This window comes from Quercus suber, unplaced genomic scaffold, assembly GCF_002906115.3.
Source record: "Quercus suber isolate HL8 unplaced genomic scaffold, Cork oak 2.0 scaffold_149, whole genome shotgun sequence".
In the NCBI taxonomy this organism is placed as follows: domain Eukaryota; kingdom Viridiplantae; phylum Streptophyta; class Magnoliopsida; order Fagales; family Fagaceae; genus Quercus; species Quercus suber.
The window spans coordinates 659,796-685,764 of record NW_027069610.1 but is presented as its reverse complement, the minus strand read 5'-3'; the positions used below and the strand labels follow the sequence as shown (position 1 = coordinate 685,764).

Genomic DNA, 25,969 nt, shown 5'->3' with positions numbered 1-25,969 from the left:
TAGTGTAGGGAGAGAAGAAAATTCTGGATTTTGAATGATTGATTTTTTTATTAGAGGCAAGGCAAAATGTGTCAAGAACTTTTTTGATGGCATGACAGTTTTTTGAGGAGGCTGTTGTGAAGAGGATGAGATCGTCAGCAAAAAAAAAAAAGATGAGTGAAGGTAGGACCATTTCTGAAGGCTTTGATGCCTTTACAATTACCGAAAGAAACTTCTTAAATGAGCCAAGCAAGGTATTCCATGCAAAGGATGAATATGTAGAGGGAGAGGCGATCCCCTTGTCTGATGCCTTTGGAAGGGTGGAAGGGATCCAAACGGTCACCATTAAGAAGAATTGAGAGGTTAGAAGAGGAGATGCAAGACATGATGAGCAAGATCCAATCAGGTGGGAATTTAAAGTAGATAAGGGTTTGCCTAATAAAACCCCATTCCAATCTGTCAAAAGCTTTCTCCAGGTCAATTTTTATGGCCATTGTACCCTTTTTGCTTTTTGAGGTAGTCATCAAATGTATGATTTCTTGAGTGAGGATGATATTGTCGCTGGCTTTCCTATTTGGTATGAAACTAGCTTGGAAAGGGTGGATAAGGTTGTTAAGATAGGGCTTGGGGTGACGGACAAGGATTTTTGTGATGGCTTTGTAGAGGGTTTTGTATAAGCCGATGGGGCGAAGTTGGTGGACAGATTCTAGCTTAAAGGTTTTAGGGATAAGGCAGAGGAGAGTGGCATTTAGGTCCTCTGGAATCTTGTGAGTTCTAAAGATTTGCTTTAAAAAGGAGGTAACAGATCTACCAACAATGTTCCAATATTTTTGGAAGAACACTGGGTGGAAGCCATTTAGGCCAGGAGCTTTTAGGGGTTTGAAGGAAACAATAGCCTTTCTAATTTCAGTGTTAGAGATGTCATGAAGGTCAAGAAGGCTATCGGGGATGGAGGGGAAGTGAGGCAGAGAGGTGTGGTTCCAATGGGCAAACATTGCCTCTGAGGTGTATAGGGAGGTGAAGTGGGAGAGAATCTGATCATGAATATCAGTCGGGGAGTGAGTCCAATTTCTAGCAGAGTCTTTGAGGCACCAAATTTTATTGTGGTGTTGTCTGCAGATAGTGGAGAGGTGAAAGAATTTTTTGCTAAGCTCATTTTACAACCCCCCAAAGATCCCAATTTCATCCAACTACATGGATTGATTTTTTGTTACCCAAAATTTCCTTATGCCTAGCGGGTTAGGCTTATGAGTTATGACCCGCATTTCTTCACTTCATGGAATGGGCTCACAACCCACTTTTTTTCTTTTCTTTTTTCCTACTCCATGGATTGGGCTCATAGCATGTATTTTATCTACATCATGGAATGAGCTCACATCCCATGCTTCTTTTGCATCATAAATTGGGCTTAAGGACCATATTTTTCTCCTTAATGGATGAAGACTCACAGACAATATCATTTCTCTCATCATGGAATGGGCTTCCTCAATAAAGGTCCATATTTACATAAAATGGGTTTGAAGGGAAAATGAACTACAAGTCAATTAAATAATGTAGGCTACTAAGGCTGTGTTTGTTTCAGCTGTAAAAGGAATACGGAAAATATTTTACACTGCGAGGTTTGTTTGGATTGGCCAGAAAATTCAATCAAACAAAAAAAGATTTCCATTGACTGTAAAATATTAACCCCTAGATTGTAAAATAGTTCACACTTCTATTTTACCTTCAAACCACTTACACCCCCATTTTCATCCTACCAGAGAGAGAGAGAGAGGCCACTCACTTGAAATCCAATACAGCTCTCAGCCCAACCCTCGTCGTTGCTGCCGCTTCAAGCTCGAAGCCATCGCCATCATTTTTCGGACTCAAGGAAGCTCTTTCTCTTCTCTCTTCCTTTCCAATCTATAAATCGATTTCGTTGTCGTTGCCTCCTTCAAATCCACCTGCCGATCTCATTGCCGTCAAACCCACCCGCTGATCTTATTGCCGTCAAACCCACCCACTGATCTATGGTCATTGACCTCTCTCTTTCTCTCAATCTATCTCTCTCTCTCTCTCTCTCTCGGTGCTTATTTTTTAGAAAGATTGAATTTTTTTTTGTTATGTTTTTTGTTGATTTGGTTTATATATTTGGATTTCCTATTATAATATTTGTTTGGAAGCTGAGAAAATGTGAGAGAATGTGTTTTCTAGAGGATTTTCAGGAACACAGCCAAACACCTTAAAATATTTTCCAAAGCATTTTTTGTGATGCGACCAAACACCTGAAAATATTTTCATTTCTGAAAAATATTTCACTTGAAAATATTTTACACTGAAATCATTTTACATTGAGCCAAACACAGACTAAACAACAATATCATAAAACTCATACATATTTCTTGAAGGCCAAGACTTAATAAGTAATACATGTTGACTTAATGATCACTCACTTGGTCAAAGCACATGTCACCACATCAACATCGCTTTCATCTCTTAGCAAACGAAACCAAAATCAAGGTTAAAGTGCCAAAGATTAAAGAAGCATAAAAGAAAGTGAGACATGTCTCATCACTTATGAGTCATAACATGCCAAGATGAAAATTCACCTCAAATCATTAGCTCATGGTCTAAGTTTATGAGTTTTCATGGAAAAAAAAAAAACAATGGAATTGTGGTTTGGAGGACCAAGATGGTGCACTCTAGCAACTACAATAGTTCTAGAAAGTGCTTGTGCATGAGGCTTGGCATATCTAATTGTGAGCACCATCAATCGTACCCCTCTCTTCACCTCCTGTTGCATGGGCAGGGTGTGTGGATTGCTCTCTTTCCCTCCCTATCTACGATTTGGACTCATTCTCAACCATGAACCCAGGAATACATTGATTCCTTTAGGACAGAAGCATAAAAAGGAGTCACCACCCGACAGAAGCATAAAAAGGAGTCACCACCCAATTATAATTCCATAAAATTTTTTGAACTTCATTGATGAAGGTCTAACTGGTGCAGACTAAGTCTAGAATTAGGGTATGGTCTCGAGAAGAGGCTAGACACCTTGGACCATCCAACTGTAGCTAGCACTCATTTTAGTTATTGGGTTAAAACAAACTCATTCTAACCCTAAAATCTAACTAAATTGTAAATCAAACAAGAAACAAATTAGTGGAAAAAGAAGCACAGAGAATAAACTTTTTTTTTTTTCATATACAAGATAGAATTCTACTCTAACCTAATCTAAGTGTATATGTGTGACCTTTACCCCCCACACCCCACAAGCATTTATACTTGTAGAGTGACCATCGTACCAAGGGTGTGCGGTGGTGTAGAGAATAAACTTTAAATAAACATAAATGACTCACAAATTAAATGAATTTATAAAATAGAAACATCAATTGCCAAAAGACACATTTGTTAATTGCAAAAAGATGTCAATAACACCTTTCTTTATTTCCTTCAAGCAATATTCAAGTGGGTATTTTTGAAGTTAATTTCTTATTCATTCCTTAGTACTTTTTAGCAAAAACCACTATATTGTATTATTCTCCTCATTGAGGTGAATACAATACAACTCAAATATGAAGTGGACAACGTGAACTTCTAGAGAGTAGAAGACGTTGACTTTTAATAAAATTCAATCTTGTCCCTTGAATCATCAGTTCATCAACACATGAATACCTATACTTCTTTGAAGGCTTGAAAGAGAAGAAGAAATATGACAAGAAGTACAAAAGTACACAGCTTATGTTCTGTGCTAAGGGCTTCCCTCTTTGCTTACTCCGCGTCTAGTCAATTGAATGACCATGGTACTAACTCCAATCTCAATATCCTTACTATTTTACTATGTTACAGTTTCTCAATGTGTCTTTGCTTCAATTATCCTTTTTGGTTGGTGTAGATTGGTATTTTTGGTTTCCTCTCTATGCATGTGCATGTGTGGTATTGCATTTTCATCCCCCTCATACCGTCTCTCTCTCTCAAACTATAGTGAGCAAAGTAGTTGTGGAGTTGATGGTGTCTCGAGGCATGGCAATTGGATTGGCGATGAAGTTAATGTGTATTGGTTGAGGCGATAGCTGGAGGCAACATGGAGGTTGTTGACATGGGGTTTTGGGATTGTTGGTGGGGCGGGTTGGGTGAATTTGAATTGTGCATAAGCATGTGCATCATCATCCTACTCAATTTTATCAATCACTTTGTCTCGGCCTACCTCACACTCACACGGATATGATATTGATTTCCAAGCGGGTTAAGCAAGTTCAAATATTAAAGCGATGGATTTAGTTGGGTGACGGATTGAGTTTTTTTTTTTTTTTTTTTTTTTTTTTTTTAAACCAAGACCGGACCTAACCTACCTATATATCTTCATATCTTTATAGTTTTTATCTCATATCAAATTTAAGTTTTTTACTTTTATTTTTATTTATTTATTTGTTAACTGCATGATTTAACACGTTAATATGAAAAATGAATGATATTTTCCAAACACATTCGTAAGCATACATAGGGACATCAATATGGTTCTCATTTCTTCTTCTTCTTTTTTCTTTTTTTTTGGAGAAAAAGTTAGAAAGTAATCATAACTTAAAATGTGCACTTTAATATAATAGAAATGAGTCACTTCCTATAATTTCTTTTAATAAGATTTAGAGAAATAGAACTTCTAAAATTTATCTGGTAAAATATTATTTAAAGTTTAGTATATAATACTATATAATTAAAGTTAATCCGCTCAATCCCATAAGTTGAAACCACTTACATTTTCAATTTATCCGTCGTGGATTGGTGGCAGTTTTAAAATTTTCTAACTTGCCAAAGGCAGACTGGTTGTTTTTTTTTAGTATATAAATTATTATGCCGTTAGGCTTTGGTGCATCGGTTTGCCATCCCCATTAACAAACGAATCATGCTTAAGGCCAGCCTCAGCTATCTAAACCTAGAATATGTATCCTTCTTGGCCATCTTGTTCTTTCCACTTGAGGACATGTTCTCCTTTGCCAGTGATTTTTTTTTTTTTTTTTTTCGTGAAGGTTAAGATAGAAAAACTTATTAAGGGATCTATGTACAATTGTTTTAGGGATTTTTTTGACATGGTTTAAGGGATTTTTTTTAAGAACAAAGTTTGGCTATAACTCCATTTAATATCTTTTCATAGGATATGAATTTTGAAAATTTATCATTTGATTACTTTTTCTTATATCCTACATATTTGCTTTCAAAAGATTGTTAATAATTATGTCATCAATTAAATGTTTAAATTTTAAATTTTTGTAGTCTAAAATTATGCATAAAAAATAAGTTTATGAATCGAATAATAAATAACATTTGATTAGCACGAAATTTGATACGTGTGTTTAGAATATAAAACACACGTACCAAACGAGCCCTTAATGGTTAGATTTTCAAAATATATAGTTCTATTAATTTTTTTAGTCGGAGTTATGGTCATTAACTACAATCAAGTTTATAGCCAAACTTTATTTGGTCAAATAAAATAAAAATGATAAAAAGTGGCTCCATACTTCAAAGAACTTTTTTTTTAATAAAAAAAATCAAGTCTAAACTAATAAATACATTTTTTTTTTAACATATGATAGAAATTCTACTCTATCCTAATCTAAGTGTATATGTGTGTGAAGCTCTCTCTTAGAGATTTGAACCTCGGCTCTTGTCCTCACACCCTACAAGCATTTATACTAATGAAGTAACCATCACATTAAGAGTGTGCGGTGGTATAAATACACTGTTCTTTACACAATACACTCCTGTATTTATTAAATGGAAAGTTGGAAATTGTAGCCAATAGGTACATTTTGTTCCTGAGTAACTTGATTAGAACTTCATTTCTCCTTGTTGGACCACAAAGAAGACAAAGGGGAGTCCATAACTGAAGCCCACCAAGATTGCCATCCCTGTGATCAGATTTTACCTATCAGAATTGTCAGTCAACATTCATAATTTCGATTAATTACCAAAAATCAAAGGAAGAAGAAGTGTAGAGGAGCAACTATAAATGGAAAATTCGAATGACAGTCACATATTGATTTTTTTTTTTTTTAAATTAAGAAGAAGTCATAGAGGTGTTTTATGAGCACAACAAAATTTCAACATTTTCACAATAATCAAGGTACTAGCCCATCATAAGTTAAAATAAAATAATAAAATATTATTCCTAGATCTACTAAAACTATAAACAAGGGTATTGTAAAATTGTTGTATCCTTACACTTTCACAATCACATATTGATTTAGGGAGAAGAGAACATCATCAACAAATAATAAGAACTAACTTTAGTTCCAAAACTTTGATAATTTCATAATTACGATGGATATGAGATATTTGAATCATGAACGTCTTTGTTAGAGAAAAAAATATATATATCAATTGATTTACAAGACTTTTGGCTCCCTTACCGTTCTTAATTATTATGTCTTTGAGTTGATAAAAGTGCGTTAGGTGTGTTGGGATTGGGAATTTGGACTACATCTTTTACACATCTTACCAAATTGCAATTGAAAAGAAAGAAAGGGGGAAAAAAAAAAAGAACTAAAAATTAGTCTCACCATAATCGAAAAATTTTGTGGAGTCCCTTTTCTTTTTTCGCATGGGGTCCTCTGGGACTAATGATGCTTCCAACTGCAAAATCAAGGAAATGACAACTAACCCACTTCCAATTTTTTCTCTAACCACTCTCTCACTCAAATTTAGAGAGCAGAAGCCAGCTATTTCATTCACAAAATCTTCTATTACAACCTTGATGAACAAGAACAGTCCAAGCAATAATGATACCCGAGCAACATGCATGATTGTTGTTGTGGAGGAGATGGCCCAGTTCACCATATTAAAATAAAGAAAAAAAAATAAAATATAATAAAATTGCAATCTTATATTTACAAAAATGCCATCCAAAACAGAAAATGAGAACAGAAGACATCCGGGTTGTTCTCAGAAAACAGTATAGTAAAAGTTGAGATCAATTTTTCTAATAACAGGTACCAAACAAAGAGACATTGCTTGGTATCCACCATTTTTCATTTTTAAAAACTTGAAACTGTTTTGAAAAAAGTTTACCAAATAGGCTCAGAGCTTCTCAAATGCCAACAGAAAGAATAAAAATAAAAAAAACCTGCAATGGCTGATGGTTTAACAGAGGTAGGATGGTGTGCAATGATGGAGTTTCTTCTTAGCTCTTTTATTTTGTATTCTTTTTATTGTGAAAAGTTGATCTTCTCTTAACTCCCCCACGCATAATGCCATCACACAAATACAAGTAGTTTGATTTGTTACCTTTTGAATTGTGAGAGTCTAGTTTGTTAATTCTAACAAAGAGTTCGATTTTTTACACCCCTTAAATATAGGGTTTTAAATATTTTCAATAACATATATGGCAAATACGTTTAAAATCAAAACATTGGCCATTTACGCATTCCCACCAGAGATTAACTTTGAAAATTGAGAATGCATTCCCACCAGACCAGAGAGATATTTGAACATCGAGAATGCCATCTACAATTCGCTAATCTGGAGCCACTTCTGCAGTTGATAAAAAAATTTCCTAATAAACAAAACAAAAACAAAAATGATAAAATGACATTTCATCCTCATTTCTGCAAAGAAACATGTATAGAATGCTAGTAAAATTGCCCTTTTCTTGGTTGGGGGTGAGGATTTATATGAACAAAGAAACGTAGGTTGTAATTTACAGAAGGGCGAGGGGGCACACTATATAGCAATTGCAGGCCATTCTGTCGAGATCTCAGCCATTCTATCACTGCTTTGATGTATCCAATTTCAGATTTTCCTGTTCTCCAATGAAATTTTAGGCACTAGGTTGTCCAGACTAGAGAAGCAGAGGGCGCTAAGGTTGGTTGAAATTTAATAAAGGCGGCCACGGCAGTTGGAAGCTCCACAATGGCATGGATAACCTTCACCAGGCAGCAGCTTATACCGATAGTTGAATGTCAGCTCTTCACCCAAAGCTATCTGCTCATAAAATGGTAAAAGTAAAATATGAAAAATGATCGTCTAGTCGTCTAGCACACTAAGATAATAATAGTAGTAAGTTAGTTCTCATAGAATGCCATCATCCAAGGGGATCCATCAGGATTGGGAAGGATGAAATCCAACTGTGTTTACAAATGAGCAAGTCAATAGTCAGAACACTACGAAGTAAAGGCCTCCAGAAAATAACCTCTTCTATCCAACAGTAATAGTCATCTTGAAAATCACATTGGAAAACATATTTGACTATGTCATCCCAAGTTTTAGAATGTGGACAAACATTATAGGAAATACAGGGAGAGAGTGCTTACATCTCGACTTGCATAAAGACCAATGTGTGCACGCTGACTATCCATGCTTTCCACGAGAACTTGGTGATTGACTAAATTTGGTGAGCAGCTACAAATAACAGATTTTGTAAGTAAATCAACAGGTTCAACATGCCCAAAGCAGCTGATGGCAGGATAAAAACTATTTTTTTTAGTAGAAAACTATTGAGTCAATTAAGGCTCGTCTGACTTTTTTTTTTTCTTTTCTTTTTTTCTTTTTTTTTTTGTGCTAACGTAGTGCCACAATGAGCTTTTTGAGCACCTGACTAATCCCTTGGGAGTGTGTAGTCCCCCCATCCCATACACACCAAGTAATTAAACAAAAAAAAAATCCCTTGGGAGTAGCCCTAAGATGCTGGTTAGGAGTTTTGAACCTCATGGATTTCAAGAGGTATTGGGAACCTATCAAACAACCATTTGGGGTTGGTTCATCTCACTAGTTGGCCGCACAAACACCTGTAACTAATTGCCTAAGTCAGGCCATAGCTTCTCTCAAGGGTCTGATTTGCTATGTGGAATTAGAATTAAAGCTTCAACTTGCAATTCCAGCTCCAATTCCTTTCTAACTGGAACCAATTGGAAATTATGATTCTAATACTTAAAACACCACAAAGGAATTGAGTACAGAAGTTGAAATAGTTTACTTTATTGGAAAAAAGGGTCAACAGTTACAGTTAAGCCTTGGGAAAGTACCTTGAACAGATGGTGTATAATAGAAAAAGGCATTACTCAATCAAAATGGTGAATATTCAGATTGACAATCAAAATATATTCTACTTCAATTGAAAGCAAAACTCATTTCCTAGTATGTTCTCTAGAATTGCATATAATAAAAAAGAAAAGTAAATTGTATCTACTAATATGGAAACCATAATAAACAAATAACAAGTTGAAGTTTGTGGCTAAGAAATTAAAGCTTAAGGAGCTTCAGCCACGGGCATATCAATTCAAAAAAGTCTAGCCCATATCATTATTTCAAAAAAGAAGCCAAAAACTCAAAATCATTATTTTAAACAAAATGCTGAGCTCTACAGTATGGCTGGTAGTAACATATGTTTGAGAGAGAGAATCACGGTGATGGTGTTGGAGCAGGTATGTGACAATTTCAAAGGTGCAATGCTGACAATGGTGACAGTGTAGAGGAAATGGTAAAGGTTCTTTACATATTTGCAATTATCTTAAGAAACTATTTTTGTAGTCCTTCAAATATTGAGTAATGAAACTATTACACAACATAACTACAGTAAAACTATCATATAACAGAAAAATTTATGTAACTAATATTAATGTAACAAACAGTACAACCATTATACCAGAAACAGTTGCATCACACAATGATACATCCTCTTCCAGGAACCCCTACCAAAATAACAGCCATTAGTGGTGATGGTGGTGCAGGTATTAGTTACAATTGGGAAACTTGATGTAAATTGTGTTATCCAAGTTCCTAGCATGGCACTTTTCTGCTCAGGTGGCCAGGGAATAAGATGGGAAGGGGTAAATTTTAAATTTTATGTTACACATACTCAGTGGGTTTTGAATCCACAGCTTCACCACCCACTCTGCTCTAACAAGGGAAGGAGGTTTCACTTGAACTAAGCTTCTTGGCTAAATTTTAGATTCATGTCACCAATCAAAACAAAAGTGTGACCATCATTTGTTACCAGGAGTTGGCCTCCTTTCCAATGTAGGTAAACTAGAGAATTAACTACAGCCTGTTTCACAATTCCCAGTTCTACATGAACTAGATGGAAAAACTACTGAAGATTATAGGCCTGATTAAGACCTTGTGTTGCATTAGCAACCTCCGGAAAAACATTTTTGAGTTTAGAGCAAACTGGTAGTCCACCAATTGATTTATTTGAATGGATGCATATGTAAGCGAGTTAAATAAAAAGCCTCCTGAACCCAAGTATTAAGGAAAAAAAAAAAAACCCATTCAAGAAATCTTTTCTCACCTGTGATTGATGAACCGTGAAACGTTTCCATATATCGTAGCATCAATCACATGTCGGACCTGTCCTTCAATCAATCTGCTAATATCATTGATATGAGCATCAATTTCATACAGATAGTTGCAACCTTCGTTCCCATACCTGAAAAATACCACAAGGATCCATTCAGTAGATATAGCATGATAATAATAAACGCAAACTGTATCTATCATAAGATATGAGAAACCTGCGGCGCCTCTTGTTTGCTTTCTCTTCATCTAAGACCTCACCAATGTACTCACATACAAACGTGCCACGCAGGATTGCTTCACCTGCCCTGAGAGCCCAACCCTGGGAATCAACAATGAGAGTGATTAATACAGACTCCTGAAAACAATACAACAATGACAAATGATATGGATAAATTACCAATTATCCCAAAAGCTATTGCTATTAGGAAATGATGAATTTCATCATTTAACCATAATTCTAACACTCCCTTCATGTGTGGGCCCAAACACCCTTAATAAATGGGGTCTAACACGGGATTTCTACATGGGAGGTAAAGTAGAGGCATGGTTCGAACTCAAGACTATCTACTTTGATATCATGATAAATTACCAATTGTCCCAAAAGCTTAAGCTATCAAAAATAGATTTAACTAGTTAATCATAATTCTAACAGATACCTTTTTCTCCGTTTTGAAGACTTCCAACTTCACTCTTACCCCATTCTGCAAAACCCTATTTGGACAGGTTCTACTGCAGCTGCACATATGATTGCACTCATAAACAAGGTAACCCTCCTGCAGAGTTTCATAGGAAAAGAGAAATTTAGTGGACTTACCAAGGAAAATTAAAAAGGTGTAAAGAAGATTATAAACAAATGAACTAGAAGGTTAAATGAAAACTGCTTGTCACATAAATGAAAACTCATTGAGCAAGAGCTTAATGTCGGTAGCCTAGTGATCGCCTTGGTTTAATGATATAGGTTAAACATCATTTTTTTTTTTTTTTTTTATAATCAATAGTAGGGGGAGGGGAGATTAGAACCCTGGACTTCTCCATTGAAAAAAACTAGGAGGTGCCAATTGAGCTACAAGGCTCTTCGCAATATAGGTTAAATATCATTTCTAGCAAAAGTTATGAACGGCAAATTTTCTGAAGTGAATCCAAGTTTACCGATTAAAGAATCAAATCAAAATGATGCTTGTATGTGGTTGTCCCTGATGGAAAAGAATGATAAGATTTATTGCATGCCAAGCAACAGTGAAGGCAGAAATAACTGTTGTTGCTGTCTAAAACAAGAAAAGGATAGCTCATAACTGGCGTAAATGGTGGAAGAAAATACTAGGTTTTATTGCAGCTAAGCTAAATGCTGTGACATGCCATCAATGAAATCAGTACCCACTTAAAAGAATTTTAAGAAAAAAATGATGACGATGATGACAAGGATAGTTGATAATAGATGAAATTACATTACCTCCAAGATAATCCTGCCCTTCTCATCATACGGAAACCTTCCGTGCATGGGTTTCCCATTAATGTCTTTTGCATCATCATAGTCATTATCAAAGAGATAAACATGATCACAGGTTTCAGGATAGCATGCTGAATGTGGACAGGCACACCCCAATTGTAAGCTCTGCAATGAGTACAGAACAAACAAAAAACACATACAAAGGCAAGGTTAGAGAATTATGCATATACCCTACATATTGTGCACTAATTTGTTTGCGTATTGGTGTGTCAGAGAAAGAGCGAAAGCGGCGGCAGCAGGAGAAGAAATTGAGTATGGCGAAATGGCATGTGAGACATAAAACAGCCCATCAATCAGGACCTTTTAAAATTTATCTATAAAAATAAAAGTTGCATTGTAAACATTGTTGTTGCACCAAGTGGATAATCTCTCCTTTTTTTCTCTTTTTTCTTTTCCCTCCTTATGCAATTCAAAAAGTTCTTTATCCCCTTTATTTTACACAATTAGGACATGCTTTTGTCATGTGATGCACACTATAAGTATGCTAAAATTATAAACATAGTTTGCTTTAAGTGAAACTTATTACCAAAATTTCAAGAAATTTAAAAATACTACTCTGATTAAAAATCTATTACCATCAAATGTTTCTAGATTTTTTTTTTTAATTTTCATTATTTTTTATTTTAATAACCTACCTATTTTTGTTTTTTTTTTTTTTTTTTTTTTGATAAGTAAGAAAGATGTATATTCAAAAAGCTACCTCATGAAACAACATAAGGTAGAGCAAGGAGTACAGAGAAGGAAACAAACAAAAAGAAAAGACAACAAAACAAACAAAAACCAACAAAGATCTAAGTACAGAGCAAAGAATTAAGGAACAAAGGGAGAGAGTCACTAGAGGTGAGTCCCCAAGCCCTAGACCAATCAAAAAGAGAACCACTAGAAAAAGCGAGCAACTAGTCATCGGATTTGTCCGTATCCTCAAAAGTTCGCCAATTTCGCTCCCTCCAGATACACCACATTAGGCACAACTTAAGTATCACATATCATATGACAAACTTTCACCATGTAGCATGCTATAAGCACATTAAAATTATTAACATAGTTTCCTCTAAAGTAAAAGTATATTATCACCCGCAAAAAAAAAAAAAAGTTTCATTATTTATTTTAAATTATTTTAACATTTTATTATAATTTTTGGATTTGATATAAATTCAGTCCTATACAACACAACTTAAAAGTTATTTTTATTTTATTTTTGCTCCCTATTTTATTGTTCAATTTCATTTATATTATTAAACTCTCTTTTAGTTTACATTTGATTTTTTTATTAACCTATGCATTGCACTGGCATAGTGCTAGTTATTATAATCTTAAATTCCAAATTACTTAGCATTAGACCAAAGATTAATATCTTTCAGATAAATTTAACTGTGTTACTTTCAAAAAAAAATTTACCTCTGTATCACCAGCAATGGATTGATCAAGCAATGGCTTCATAACATAGGTAAAGCTCTCCCAAGGCATAGCATTTTGGCCATCAGAACTATCCGCAAGGATGTGAACAGAATCCAAAAGACCCTCATCAGCGACACAGACCACTGGAACTAGTTCCTGCCCAAAGCTAATATCATCACACAAGACAACTGCCTTTTGAGTGGACCCATATCCCAATTGGTGTAAATCAATGATATAGTGGCACTCATCCACCTCCCACTCGTCGTTCACTGGATCCAATGGATGTGCACATCTGTACCCCACAGACCCATGAGGAAAAGACATCAATGGAGAAAGCAAGTATGGATCCTTGAATGACTTACAACCTTTAGGACACATAAACCCCTCTAGATGCCAGTTAACTTGAATGTTATGCTCACTGCAGAGCTTAGCTGCCTTCAGATACAAACGTTCTGGCAATATACCATACCTCCCCTCCAGGGATGCTACAAGACTCACCTTGCAGCAAGCAGAACGAGCAGTAGATAAAATGTCATGGTTGTTGGGCCGAGGTTTTGTTTTCTGAACCTCAGAAAACAAAATCTTTGCAACTGCAGAGCAGTGGGAATCTGTCAATCTGCCAAGACTGGCTGCCTCAGTTACATAAGGCTGTGTACTTACCCCTACAGTGCTAAGTGACTTTGATGCCTGGATGCGTCTCTTCATACTAGCATTGGCCCTGTTCCTAATCCTATAAGATGCTGCTGCCAAGCCCTTTTTAAATCTAGGACGGCTAAGTCTTCCAGATTTTAGTCTATATGCATAATAACGTACCCCCTTCTTTGAAGGGCGAGAGCTGACTAAACTTGGCCCCATATGCGCGGCTTGATGGTGGCGGCCAAGATCAGGTAGTAAATCAAACTTCAACCCACAAAACCTGCAAATAAATTTCCGGAAACCACCTGAATTCTCAGAGATATTCTCCATAGGAGCTGTATTGCAAAGCTCAAGTTTTGGTGGAGAATCCTCATCAACAGACAGATTATGCTGTTGACCAGCTTTTGATGGCTTCAAATCAACAGGATGAACTGAAAGCACATGCAACCATAACTCTTCACTGTTCCCAAAATGACTGCCACAAGGAATACACTGGAGAAGCATGCATTGTTCAACAAATTGCACATGATGTCTCTCTTGCACATGGGTTTCAAGGACTTTCTTATTCGTGAAAGAATCAAGGCAGATGGCACAAGCATAACCTCTGAACAGCCATTGTGCTTCCTTTTTATGAATGTCCATCCAGTGGCTGCCAAGTGCATCGTCATCAGGAAACTCCTCAGAGCAAATTTTGCACCTAATGGTATTTTCATCATCATGACTACCATCAACTGCCATTGGCAACAGTGCCGGTTCTTCCATGATAGAAGAGGAAACTTGTGCAGCTTCATCTGCACTGAAGCCCCAAATCCTTCTGAGTCTCTCTTTTTCACTGCAAACCAATTTTGTAAAGAATTCACCAACATTATAATCTTTAGAGGCTTCAGATACGGCCCACTGAAATTGAACCTCCTTAGGCACTGGGTTTCTCAGGGATAAAATACTTTTAAAGAGCTTGTAAAAAAGCTCACATGCTTGATGTAATCGCACCTTTCGCTCCTGTGAGGAACAATCCCTCAAAAGATCTATGAACACTTCTTTTGAGATAATTCTACTCTTACCATTCCTTGCACGTTTAAGCCAGCTTGGAAGGTGTTTTTCACAGTATAATGAATGGCGGTTTGGGTTTTCCAGACATGGGTTGAGATTATCGTGCAGGTAGTAGCCTACACAGTGCAGCACCTCTGTGCTGTTATTATCCTTACCAGGATGCTCAGTATTTTCAGTTAAGCTGTTCCTTCCTTGTAAAGCATCCCCCTCCATGACTGAGACAGGATCCACTTGGAGGGGACTTTCGACTTTGCCCGCCAATACTATTTCTTTGCATTCCGTGGTTTCTGAACTGGGAAGGTTCTCCTCATGCTTTCTCTTGATCGGCTCTGGAAAAATTGATGACCCTCTTGTTTCATTTCGAGGTCTATGTTTCTTACAAAAAGAGGAACCATATAAAGATCGATGCTTACATTTAGTACCAAGAACAGTGGTACCTTCACACATTGGTGTGTCAACAGACGGAGTCCTTTCTGCCCTAGAAGAGCTGCCTAAGAAACGAGAAGACAAATGCACACAACAGTAAACATCACCATCATTTGCCCACCTCACACATTGCCTTCCCTTAGCTTCAATAAAAGCTACACATTGTCGATTCTTACTCCCAGGTTCTAAGGATTCTGTAGCGACCACTTCATTCACAGGTGTCAATTCCACATCTTTGTTTTGAATTAATTCAGAATTTCCAGGTTCAACTACAATGTCATCCCATTTATCAGCCACAAAACTAGGCGTATCTGTTGGAGCAGCAACCTCCTTTCTATCATCCACTTTACAGGGTTCAGATGCTAATGTAGCACCATTTACAGTGTCTCGAACACTAAAATATGAAGAGTCAATCTCAAGGTTCATTGCTTGATCAGATCCAATTGTCTCCACCTGGGAGGCATGTGCCTCTGCACGACGAACCTCAAGCTTTGGCCTCTTCCTGCTAAACTGGAGACCTGTGGTCAAGAGACCATCATTGGTCTGCTGCTGCGCATCTCCACCACTAGATATTGGATGAGAGGTTGAAAACCATTTCATGACTTCATGCTTCCAGGTTTTCCACTCAGAACCCAATGTGGGCTGCACCGGTGAATCCCAGAGAGCGTTGACTGCATTCCACAAAATAGAATCAAACAATTCCTGAACAAGAGAAAGGAAGGATGAAAGCATCAGCCAGAATTCAGAGAAAACAATTTTAAATTAATTCAAGACCATATGGATCCATTTTATTGTTGCAGGTGAGAAGTAAGATGATTACAGTATCTTCAATTCAATTTCCCACTATGTGGGGGGAGAAGAAAAGCAATTAAAAGCAATAATTGATCCCATATAAATAGAGGGTGATACATTAAATAGCTACAATCTTCTGGATTTGGTCACACTCTGAAGAGCAGTGGACCAGCTCCCTCAGTTCAAAAGGAAAACAAATACCATGCAAAGATTTCAATTTTTCGTTTCCTCTGAAACTCATGTGACAGAGTAAAAGACCAAAGCTTCAAAACGAAGTTAACACATCATGAAGATTAGTACCTTGAACAACATAAGATTGTAAAACATGAATGGATGAGCAAAGTATATCACATACCTCCCTCAGCATTTCAATGGATTCAGCACTATGTGCATTCTGACATCTTTGTGCCCAAGAGTGAAAAGAATGTTGTAACCAGTTAGAGTTCATGTAACGTTGAAGTATCATCTGTGCAGGATATAAGTAGCATCACTTCATTGCCAACCAAAATAAGTGAAGGGAAACACTTCTAAACATCAAGAACAAGATCATAAAGGTTAGCTTTCAGCATAATCTAATAACATGACTTGAACACATGGAAGTTAGATAGGCCCCACTCATGTAAATCCTACAGTCTACGCAAAAACATGTACGGTAACACTCAACAGTCAATTGTATGCCAGAGATGTTAACGTAAGCAACCAACCTAATGACATAGGATAAGTTGGAGAATTTGTCTACGTGTGTTTGTTGTGGGCTTAGGGTTAGGAGAATTTGTAAATCTAGGTTTAGAATTGTTTAAGAAGGATTATGGGATTGTAAGGAAGAAGAAAAAAGAGGTTTTATGGTGTTTTAGGGGCTGTATGAAGTTCGTGAACAGTACCTATGAACAGTAAATTTAGGAAGAGAAGTATAAGAAAAGAGAGAGAAGAAGAAATGAGAAAAGAATCAACAAAGGCCAATATGCCTCTATGCTCAAAACACTCAATAATTTTATTAATCAACTCTCTATCTTCTTTTTATGAGTCATTATGGGGCTCATCCCCTATGCCTTTCCCTTGGAAAAGCCATATGGAGGGTCAAGGCTCCCTGAAGAGTTTTCTTTTTTGTGTAAATAGCGGCTTGGGGATAATTCTTACTTGTGAGAACCTTATCAAAAGGGGTTATTCAACGGTAAGTTGGTTAAGTCTGTGCCGTTGTAGTAGGCAGACAGTGAACCACCTTTTGATACATTGTAACATGGCTTTTGAGTTGTGTAGTTTTATATTCAGGATGTTTGGGATTCAATGGGTATTGCCAGAGATGGTTCTTGATTTGCTATGTGAGTGGTGGATTATGGGTCCTAATTCAAATATTATGTCCAATATTTCGTAAAGTTAATTCATATGTAGATATTTTTCTATTTGTAATTCTTTAGGCTACTTTGTGTCTTTTTTCATGAAGTAGTATCCTTTCAATAAATGTATGCTTACTTTTAAAAAAAAAATTATATATATGTGTGTGTGTAGGGGGGGGTATTGAGTTCAAGTTACATCTAATGTAACTTTAAGTAATATCATACCACTTAATATTTTTTAATTGAATGTGAATTTTGACAAATCCACCGTTAGATTACATTATCTTTGTATATTCTCCATACTTGCAAAATTTCAAGGTGATCAAAGATTAAAAGTCAAGTCATCAATGTTTAAATTCAAGTTTTTGTAGTTTAAAATAATGCATAAAAGATGAGTTTATAAATCGAATAGTAAATAACATCCAATTAACATTAAAATTGGCATAAATGTTAACTTAAGAACATATAAAACACGTAATACAATGGTAGGATTTTCAAAATATGAATTATATAACAAGTTATTGGGTGGTGTAACATTGCTTAGAGTTACACCAAATTACCAAAATACCCTTAATTCATAAGACTTGAAGAAATTGAAGAAATTACAGATTTGCCGCTGAATATAAAATTGCCCATAACTAATAAAATAAAATAAAATATTTTTAACCCTAAAAGACTCAATAGACCATTAAAATCACCCAACTTTCACTTCAATTGGACTTCACATGAGGACCCCATAAAATAATTCTTGAATAGGCGGCCAATTTGCAAAGTAGTAGCAAATTAATCTTCCATGGCTGCATCACCTAATCAGATCATGATGCGTTACTTCCTAATGAATGAACAACTGTAGGTAAAAGGTAAAAAAGGGCAAGGAAGTGGTTGTTGCCAAATGGTTTTTTTTTTTTTTTTTGGGTGGGAGATTTAAACATATATCATAGCTTTAATAGAAACAAGAAAAATATTCAACTAAATATATTTTTTAAAAGGTGAAAAGCTTACACTACACAACCAACCAGCAGTTAAATGCGCATGAGTATCCAAGTGCCAGATAGAGAACTTCTCTAGATGAGTAAGACTCTAGAGCAGTGAAGGATCGAGGATGTGAAAATTTAAACAAGTACTATAATTCGTAAGAAGTGCATGATGAAATGAGTTGATAATACAAGAATATATGGGAAGAAGCTTAAATTATGTTCAAAAAAGAAAATTACATATTCATATTTTTTTTATTATCTATTTTGTGTATTATATGGGTAGAATCAATCTGGACCATGTCGCATTAATTTTATCACTACAGCAACCTCTTCTCAGCATTGAACTATACAAATTATATTTCAAGGACTACAGCAAAGATAATGGATTAAGTCAAATTTAATTATAGAAATGTATAGAGTTTCACAATACTTCCAAAACTATAACACAGAAGAAGTTTACCTTGTGCAGTTTCAGAAGCATTCTTCCAAGTTCAGAATAACCACCACAACGGGAAGCCTCCATAGCAAACTCCTTCCAAACCATCACATCACGAGCAGTCTCTATCAATGCCTACACAAGTTTGGGCAGATCTCTAATAAGAACAACCATGCAAGAAAGATTTTTAAGTCTAAGAGGACAAGAAAATTATAAGTTTCAACAGAGAAATAACAAAAGAATAAAACCACAATCAAATGTGAATACCAAATCACATACCTCAGTATGAAATTGGTCAACAATATTCAGCATGCCAACAGCTAGCTTTTGCATAATAAACCGGCGTGCAACAGTTAAATCTTTAACCATTTTTAATCCCACTTTATGTGTCTTATATGCAATAGGCTGTGGAAATTCATTGATAGAACGAACAAGTAGCATATCTGCCCAAGAATAATTTCTTGTGTGTGGAAAAAAAACCACAAAATATTTCTTCCTGTCATGTGTTGGTTTTGCTTTCAAAGTTGACAATGGCCAGTCAGCCCTGGAACATCGGATTCCTGCTTGCCACTTCCCCCTCCACTATACTTGGAAAAACAGAGAAGCATTAAAACAAGAAAAATTAGCATGTGTTTTATCTCATATGGCACATAAGAAAACTAAAAACTAGAAAACATCAAGCAAGGAACAAAAATTAAGAAAATAACAAGGACTTGGAACCTCATAGTGACAAAATTTTGAGGCATAGCCCCAAACAGATGGTTGGGGGTGGTTGAGGATGGTACATTAAGAGCACAGAGGTAGTCACATTGGAGTCGACTGACACTATCTAGCCATGACACTACATGTTCAGTTTGTTTTAGTAAAACCAAACACTATCTAGCCATGACACTACAAGTTGAGTTGGTTTGCTCCAAGTTATTTCATAGGTTGGGAAAGGGGAACATGGGACTGACGAACACTGGGAGGGGCTTATGTATAGGTTGAATCTTCCACTTCATCATATTTTTTCAGTGCACAATCAAGAAAGAAGACAACAAGCATGCAGTATTCAACCTACCAGAACTAGTATGCTCACATCTACAAAATATAAGACTAGATAACACCGTACAATTTGGAACAAATACCATAAATTTCACAAATGAGAGAACATTTTTTATATATAATGTAAAAAAAAAAATTGAAATGATTACCTTGACCCACAGTGCCACTGATTCATCCCCTTCCAGCCATGTGGGCTCTGCAAGAGATGACTCCTCCTCCCTGCTTGGCATGCATGGGTCCATGCAATAATTCTGCGCATTTACATCATCGTCTTCAAAATCATGAGAACCACAAGATAAATTTTGGTCTTCCAACTGACTATCACAATATGAAGCTCCACTGCAGTGGCCTTCTGAAGTAGGCAATTCATCAACTGTCCCTTTAACTTCGCCCGGTTTTTCTATTTGAGGCCCTTCCACATTTAGCAATAAGTTACCCAGTTTACCATCTCCCATTTGAACTTGTTTTCCATGTTCAAGGCAGTTAGCTTCACCATCATAAAGAAAAACTGTTCCTGAACTCTGTTGAGAGCGATCAGATTCTCCAACATATTGGACACCAGAACAAGGAAGCACTTCCATGATTTTAGACTGAAATTTTTAGTGCCATATGATGCTTATGATCTCATTGGTTATTCCCCAACTCACCTCTCTGTTCAAATAAAACTCACCCCATGAAAGAGTCAGAATACACTCTTAAGGTATACCAGAAGATATATAGTCGAAACAAATTTAGAGCATACTTCTTCCTGACTGAACAGGAAAAAAAGAAGAATGAGAATGTCAGATGTGTGCATAGATGTGCAACATGTACATAGGTGTAACGTTATCTCTACAAATCAATCACAGAGAGAAAAGCTCTTAGACATCATTAATGAAAACAAAAGTGGCCTGACTTGGATTGGTTATATACAGAATAATCCATGGTGCAGTTGGAGATCACTTTTTGCCAAAGTACCAAAGACATTGTGGAAGTGATCTTCTCAACATTCCCCCTAGTTTGTTTAAGCAAACTTTCATCTAATAGTTGTAGGTGCTACTCATGACATATATCTCAAAATCTATTTGAAATATCACAGCACAAAATTTTAATTTGAAGTTTAACATAAAACAACAAAGACCACAAATTTGCATTAGAAAAGCATGCAACTCTCCAATCAAATACGAATCAGTCCAATTTTAAGGTTTCACAAGAAAAACTTAGTCTTATGGAAAATCTCATCCTGTAAACTTCCAGGTATAGTTTATCCAACAAATGACACTGTAATTTACTAAAATAATCAAAACTCAAATAATGATTATTAATGTGGAATGACTGAATTTGACAAGATTATCAAGAGATTGCAGTTGTATCAAAGCAGATGCTTGAATTAACTTTGAGGCTTATTGGAGCCATTGGTTTAAAAACGAGGAAAATTTTAAAATATATTTATTAAAAAAAAAAAAAAAAAGAGGGGGTGCGAAGGTGCCATGGCCCCAACATTTTCCCTGCCCTCCAGCCACTGATGAAGACCTGATAAAGATGCATTGAAAATGTATGGATGATGTAGTGTGGAATTCCAATAAAAAGCTGAGCTCAAATGTCATTTGACACATATTAAATTAGTAAGTATCATAAAAGCAAAGAAAACCATGTCACTTAACTGACAATTTCAAGTAATAGACCAATTTCTTCCCAATATTTAGATACCGGTACTAAGACTCTCACAACCTTTGACATTATGAAGCATCATGCCTAAAGTAAAAATGCTCTACATGTCAAGTTTATACATGCATTGGATAAACTACGTTACATTAAAAAATCCTAACTTATTCCTTTTGCCCAAAAGATTACCAATGTATAATACCATAATCAATGGAAAATAAAGATGCTTCAACATATTACCAATGAATAATACCATAATCAGTGAAACGGTCACAGGCACCATAAAAATTAATATAAATTTTAAATCAATGAAATCCCAAAATCTTTATTAATAAACTTAAAAGAAAAAACTTTATTGCAAAGCATTTTCTTGACAAGTTCATTCTTAACTTCCAATATCATTCATAAATTTCTTAGTGGAACTCCTTGTTATTTTGAAACTATGGTCAATATTTCTAGCTATAGGGTGCCATCTAACTTGACTAAATGAAACTCAGGCCATTCAACTGGAAAAATATTCATTTTGAAAAGTTAACCCAATAAGATCAGTTCAATCATCTACTTACCAAAGAAGCCAGACAACATACATTTTAAAATATATTAATATATATATATATAATAATAATAATAGGTCCTAGGCCTATTGATGAAAAGATGAGAGAGAATTGCTTGAGATGATTTGGTTATGTTCAAAAGAGAGTGATTTTGATGCATTGATAAGAAAGAGTGAATTGATCCAAGTTAATACAGCCAGAGGAAGACCCAAAACAACATTAGTAGAAGTAATAAAAAATTGACTTATCAATTTAAGGAGTAACAGAAAATATGACTTCAGATAGAATAGAATAAAGAAAAAATAATATATGTGACCAACCCTAACCAATCTGTTGAGGATCCATAGCCGACCCCAAAATTTGGGATTAAGGCTAGTTGTTGTTGTTCTCGTTGTCTCTAATTGTGTTGAGGGATCTATTAGAAATACCATATTATTTTTTGTGTTTCCTCTTAAAAAATCTAATTTCCATCTCAACTGAAACAGACCAGCACAACCATGTTTCTGACTTGTCCATGTGACACTATAACCATGGCACATTGTATAAAGAGTATACCTAAGTGCCACATGGATACAATTATTAAATTAAATGAAAGAAAAATAAAAGCAAATGCTTTGAACCTAATTTATAATGATTGTCAATCCAAACTACCTGTTGATACAAAATTTCTAGAAACCTTAAAACTAGAATCTTTCACTTGCATTTTCATTGATCATTCTAGTGATGGTAAAAGTGTCATGCGCGTAGGCCTCTTGGAGTCTAGGCGCAAAGCACAGGTGCTCACCTAAATAAAATAAAGCTCAAAATTTTCAAATTAATAAATCAAAACAGTAATATTAAATAAATTTTACATAAGAAAAATAGCATATAATAGAAAAAAATAATAAATCAAAATAGTTTTTTTTTTTTATTAGCTAAAATAGACAGTGATTGCACAAAGTTTATATGTTCAAATTTTACATAAGTTCTTGCAATTTCTTAAAAAATTTATATAGTTGGATATCAGTTATCAATGGACAATATGATAATAATCTTTACATTCATAATCCACTTTTTTTTGCAAAGTACATTAATAATCCACTTGCGCTTATAATTATAACTGCGATAGCTATGAACAAAAGAAGCATATGGTTCAATTAATAGATATCCAAAAGGCAAAGACCAAAAAAGCACCATATTAGTCAATTACCATGGTTTGTGTCCTTTGATATGTAAATAAACTTTTTTTATATATATAATATGTGATTAAAAAATTGTGTTTTTTATAATTAAATCACTAGACCATTTCATTTCTTTCAATATCAAACAATTAATTTTAATGATTCATATTTTTTTTTTTTTAACAAACAATAAAAAATCATGCCTAGACATTCTTTGTGCTTCTTCAAAGAGAAGCCAGAAAGCGCTTTGCTTCAACCAAGTGAAGCACTTAGACTTTGACCTTTAAACTTACTTTTAATAACACTGTATCATCCCATGTTCTTAATTTGAAGGAAGAAAAAAGAAAAGGGGATGAGGGCAGGGGAAGCCAAAATAGATAAATAAAGTAGCAAAAATATTATGGTGTCATATCACTCAATGAACATAAAGGTACTCTCACTAAATCACCCAAAAAAGGAAGAAAAATATTCATTCACTTCATCTTATTAATTGTCTAAAATATGTGTTCTAACACCATGCAATTAGAATTATAAACATCCTGCCAAGGGCCTTGTAGCTGAATTGGCACCTCCCATGCACAAAGTGCTTGGGGGTCTAAGGGATGAAAGGATACGAGCTATTAGGTTAGCAGCATGTTATAATTATCTCTCAAAAAAAAATTATAAACATCTCATAAAAAAAATAAATAACTTCCCGTATATTTTGATAGCAATATTACCATGAAGCTTAATGCTAAGTTATTATAATTCACAACTAATTTCTCAAAAATATTACTGTCTACACCTAGAATTTAATTCCCTTCTCTCTATCTTAAAAAATAAAAATAAAAATAAAATAAAAAAATAAAAAACAGAAAGTACAAGTAGAAAATTTTGTAATTGTTTTAGCTAAAGCTATCAAATTTAATGGTTTAAAATTTTTATAAAAAAAATTAATTTAAAAAAAAAAAAAAAAACCATTTGATAAATAGAGGTCTTGATCATGGCGGAACCCTTAAAATTTTTATAAAAGTTTTTTTTTTTTTAAAACCCATTTGATAAGTAGAGGTCTTGATCATGGCGGAACCCTAAATAGGCAACATGTGAATCAAAACCCATCTGAGAATGAAATCAACAAAGCCAACGAATCGATATGTAAACAAGGCAAAATTGTTCAAAAAGGATCATAATCCCACCTAATTACTTCTTTCAAAACCGTAGCCAACAAATTCTTCTAGTCAAGCACGACGTTTCTCCGTACAATTTACAAAACCCTTAATTCAATTTACAAACCCTAAAAACCCTACATTATTGTCATTAACTTGGTAACACAGTGAAAAAAAAAAAAAAATCAATCTAGATCATGAACATGTACAACATGGCTGGACCCTTTTAAATCCATGATCACCAAAAAAAAATAAAAAATAAAAAATCATGTAGCAAATACAACATGAATGTCCTAAAATCCCTAATGAAAAAGCTAATTAGAATGAATGTGGAATTGAAGAGAGGGTTTTTGGGTGACCCATTATGTGTTTTTTTTTTCTTATTAGTAAAATAATTTATGGGGGTGGAGCTATCAGCTAGGTCACAACAACAACAAAAAAAAAAAACATTTTTAGACTGTATCTGTAAGATGTAACATAATATGCATATATACATATATGACATACCCTAACCTAACAATGATGATAACTGAGAGCAACCAAAAAATAATTGGGGAGAGGTGAAATGAAAGTGGTAATGTAAATGTACCTTTTAAAAGAAATGTAAGGTTTTGGGGGTTTTTGGTGTTTTGGTCTTGCACGGAAGCCAGCCAGGCCACGGGCAAAAATTTTGAAGGTGTGGGTGTGGTGAATTTTGTGCCCTCTTTTTTAATTTTCAGCTACGACTCTCTCTCAATCTCACACAATATCCCTAGTAATAGATGTGTTTTTCTGTGACCCTTTTTTGTTTTTTTTTTTTTTTTGGTGGGTGTGTGTTTTGTTTCAGAGAAATTGATATAGGGGTGGGCGAGGTGGGCAGGCCCCGTGTCCAAAATGAAAGAACAAAATAATTTGGTTGAAGAAAAAAGATATAGAAAGTTTTGGGAGAGATATATATTAGTACTAGAGGAATAAAAATTAAAAAAAAAAAAAGAGAGAGAGACGTGTGGGGGTACAATTGAGAAAAAAGAAGTGGTCTGGGTCTAATCTCTGGTGAAAAAGAATAGAAGGGAGAGAGAGAGAGCCTAAATATAAAAGAAATACCCTTTAATTATAAAGATGAGGCTCTTGACTCAGTGACTGGGTTTTGGTTTTTTGGTTTTGGGAGGTTATCACTTTACTAACTTTTTATAAGGAGACTCGGCAGGGATGCGAAGCGCGCTTCTATAGGCTTGTTTTTGTAACGTGGCGTTGGACTCTATTCTTTTCTATTGTATATATGCACACTTTTTTTCCTTTTTTTTTTTTTTTGGGTCTGTCTGTGATAATATAACTATATAATAAGTGATATTGGGACTCAATTTTTTTTGGGTTTTTGTTTTCTTGGTGTTTACTGATATGGGTTTGTTTTAATTTTTATTTTTGGGTTGTGAATTCTGAATTGTGTGATAGGGGGCCGATTCGATTTGGTATTGGTAGATAAGATTAGACATCGAGATGCGAATTGTGGGTAACAATCGTTTGGGTTACTGTGAAAGTACACCGAAAGATGAGGAGGCGTGGTATTAGAGCACCGCGCCGTCGTTACACTGTGAACTCTAATTCTGGCATGGCCCATGGGTTTGGTTTTTTTTTT

The 25,969-nt window shown here is 35.1% G+C and overlaps 1 protein-coding gene across 4 annotated transcripts; it reads right to left on the bottom strand.

Moving 5' to 3' along the window:
* Positions 1-7,394: 7,394 nt before the first annotated feature.
* Positions 7,395-25,569, bottom strand: LOC111985175 (histone-lysine N-methyltransferase SUVR5). 4 transcript variants are annotated; one of them, XM_065777156.1, is made up of 12 exons: positions 24,944-25,569; positions 20,001-20,603; positions 19,087-19,389; positions 18,832-18,942; positions 16,416-16,526; positions 13,157-15,970; positions 11,702-11,863; positions 10,908-11,024; positions 10,467-10,570; positions 10,244-10,381; positions 8,268-8,355; positions 7,395-7,938 (listed from the first exon to the last, which is right to left on the bottom strand). In XM_065777156.1, the coding sequence occupies exons 2-12, from the start codon at positions 20,430-20,432 to the stop codon at positions 7,831-7,833; spliced, it is 4,488 nt and encodes a 1,495-aa protein (XP_065633228.1). In that variant the 5' UTR covers positions 20,433-20,603; positions 24,944-25,569; the 3' UTR covers positions 7,395-7,830. The 4 variants fall into 4 exon arrangements, with proteins under 4 accessions (XP_065633228.1, XP_023872585.2, XP_065633229.1 ...); XM_024016817.2 differs by having other exon boundaries at positions 20,001-20,502; XM_065777157.1 differs by lacking the exon at positions 24,944-25,569 and adding an exon at positions 24,385-24,908 and having other exon boundaries at positions 20,001-20,502.
* Between the last annotated feature and the right edge of the window lie 400 nt (positions 25,570-25,969).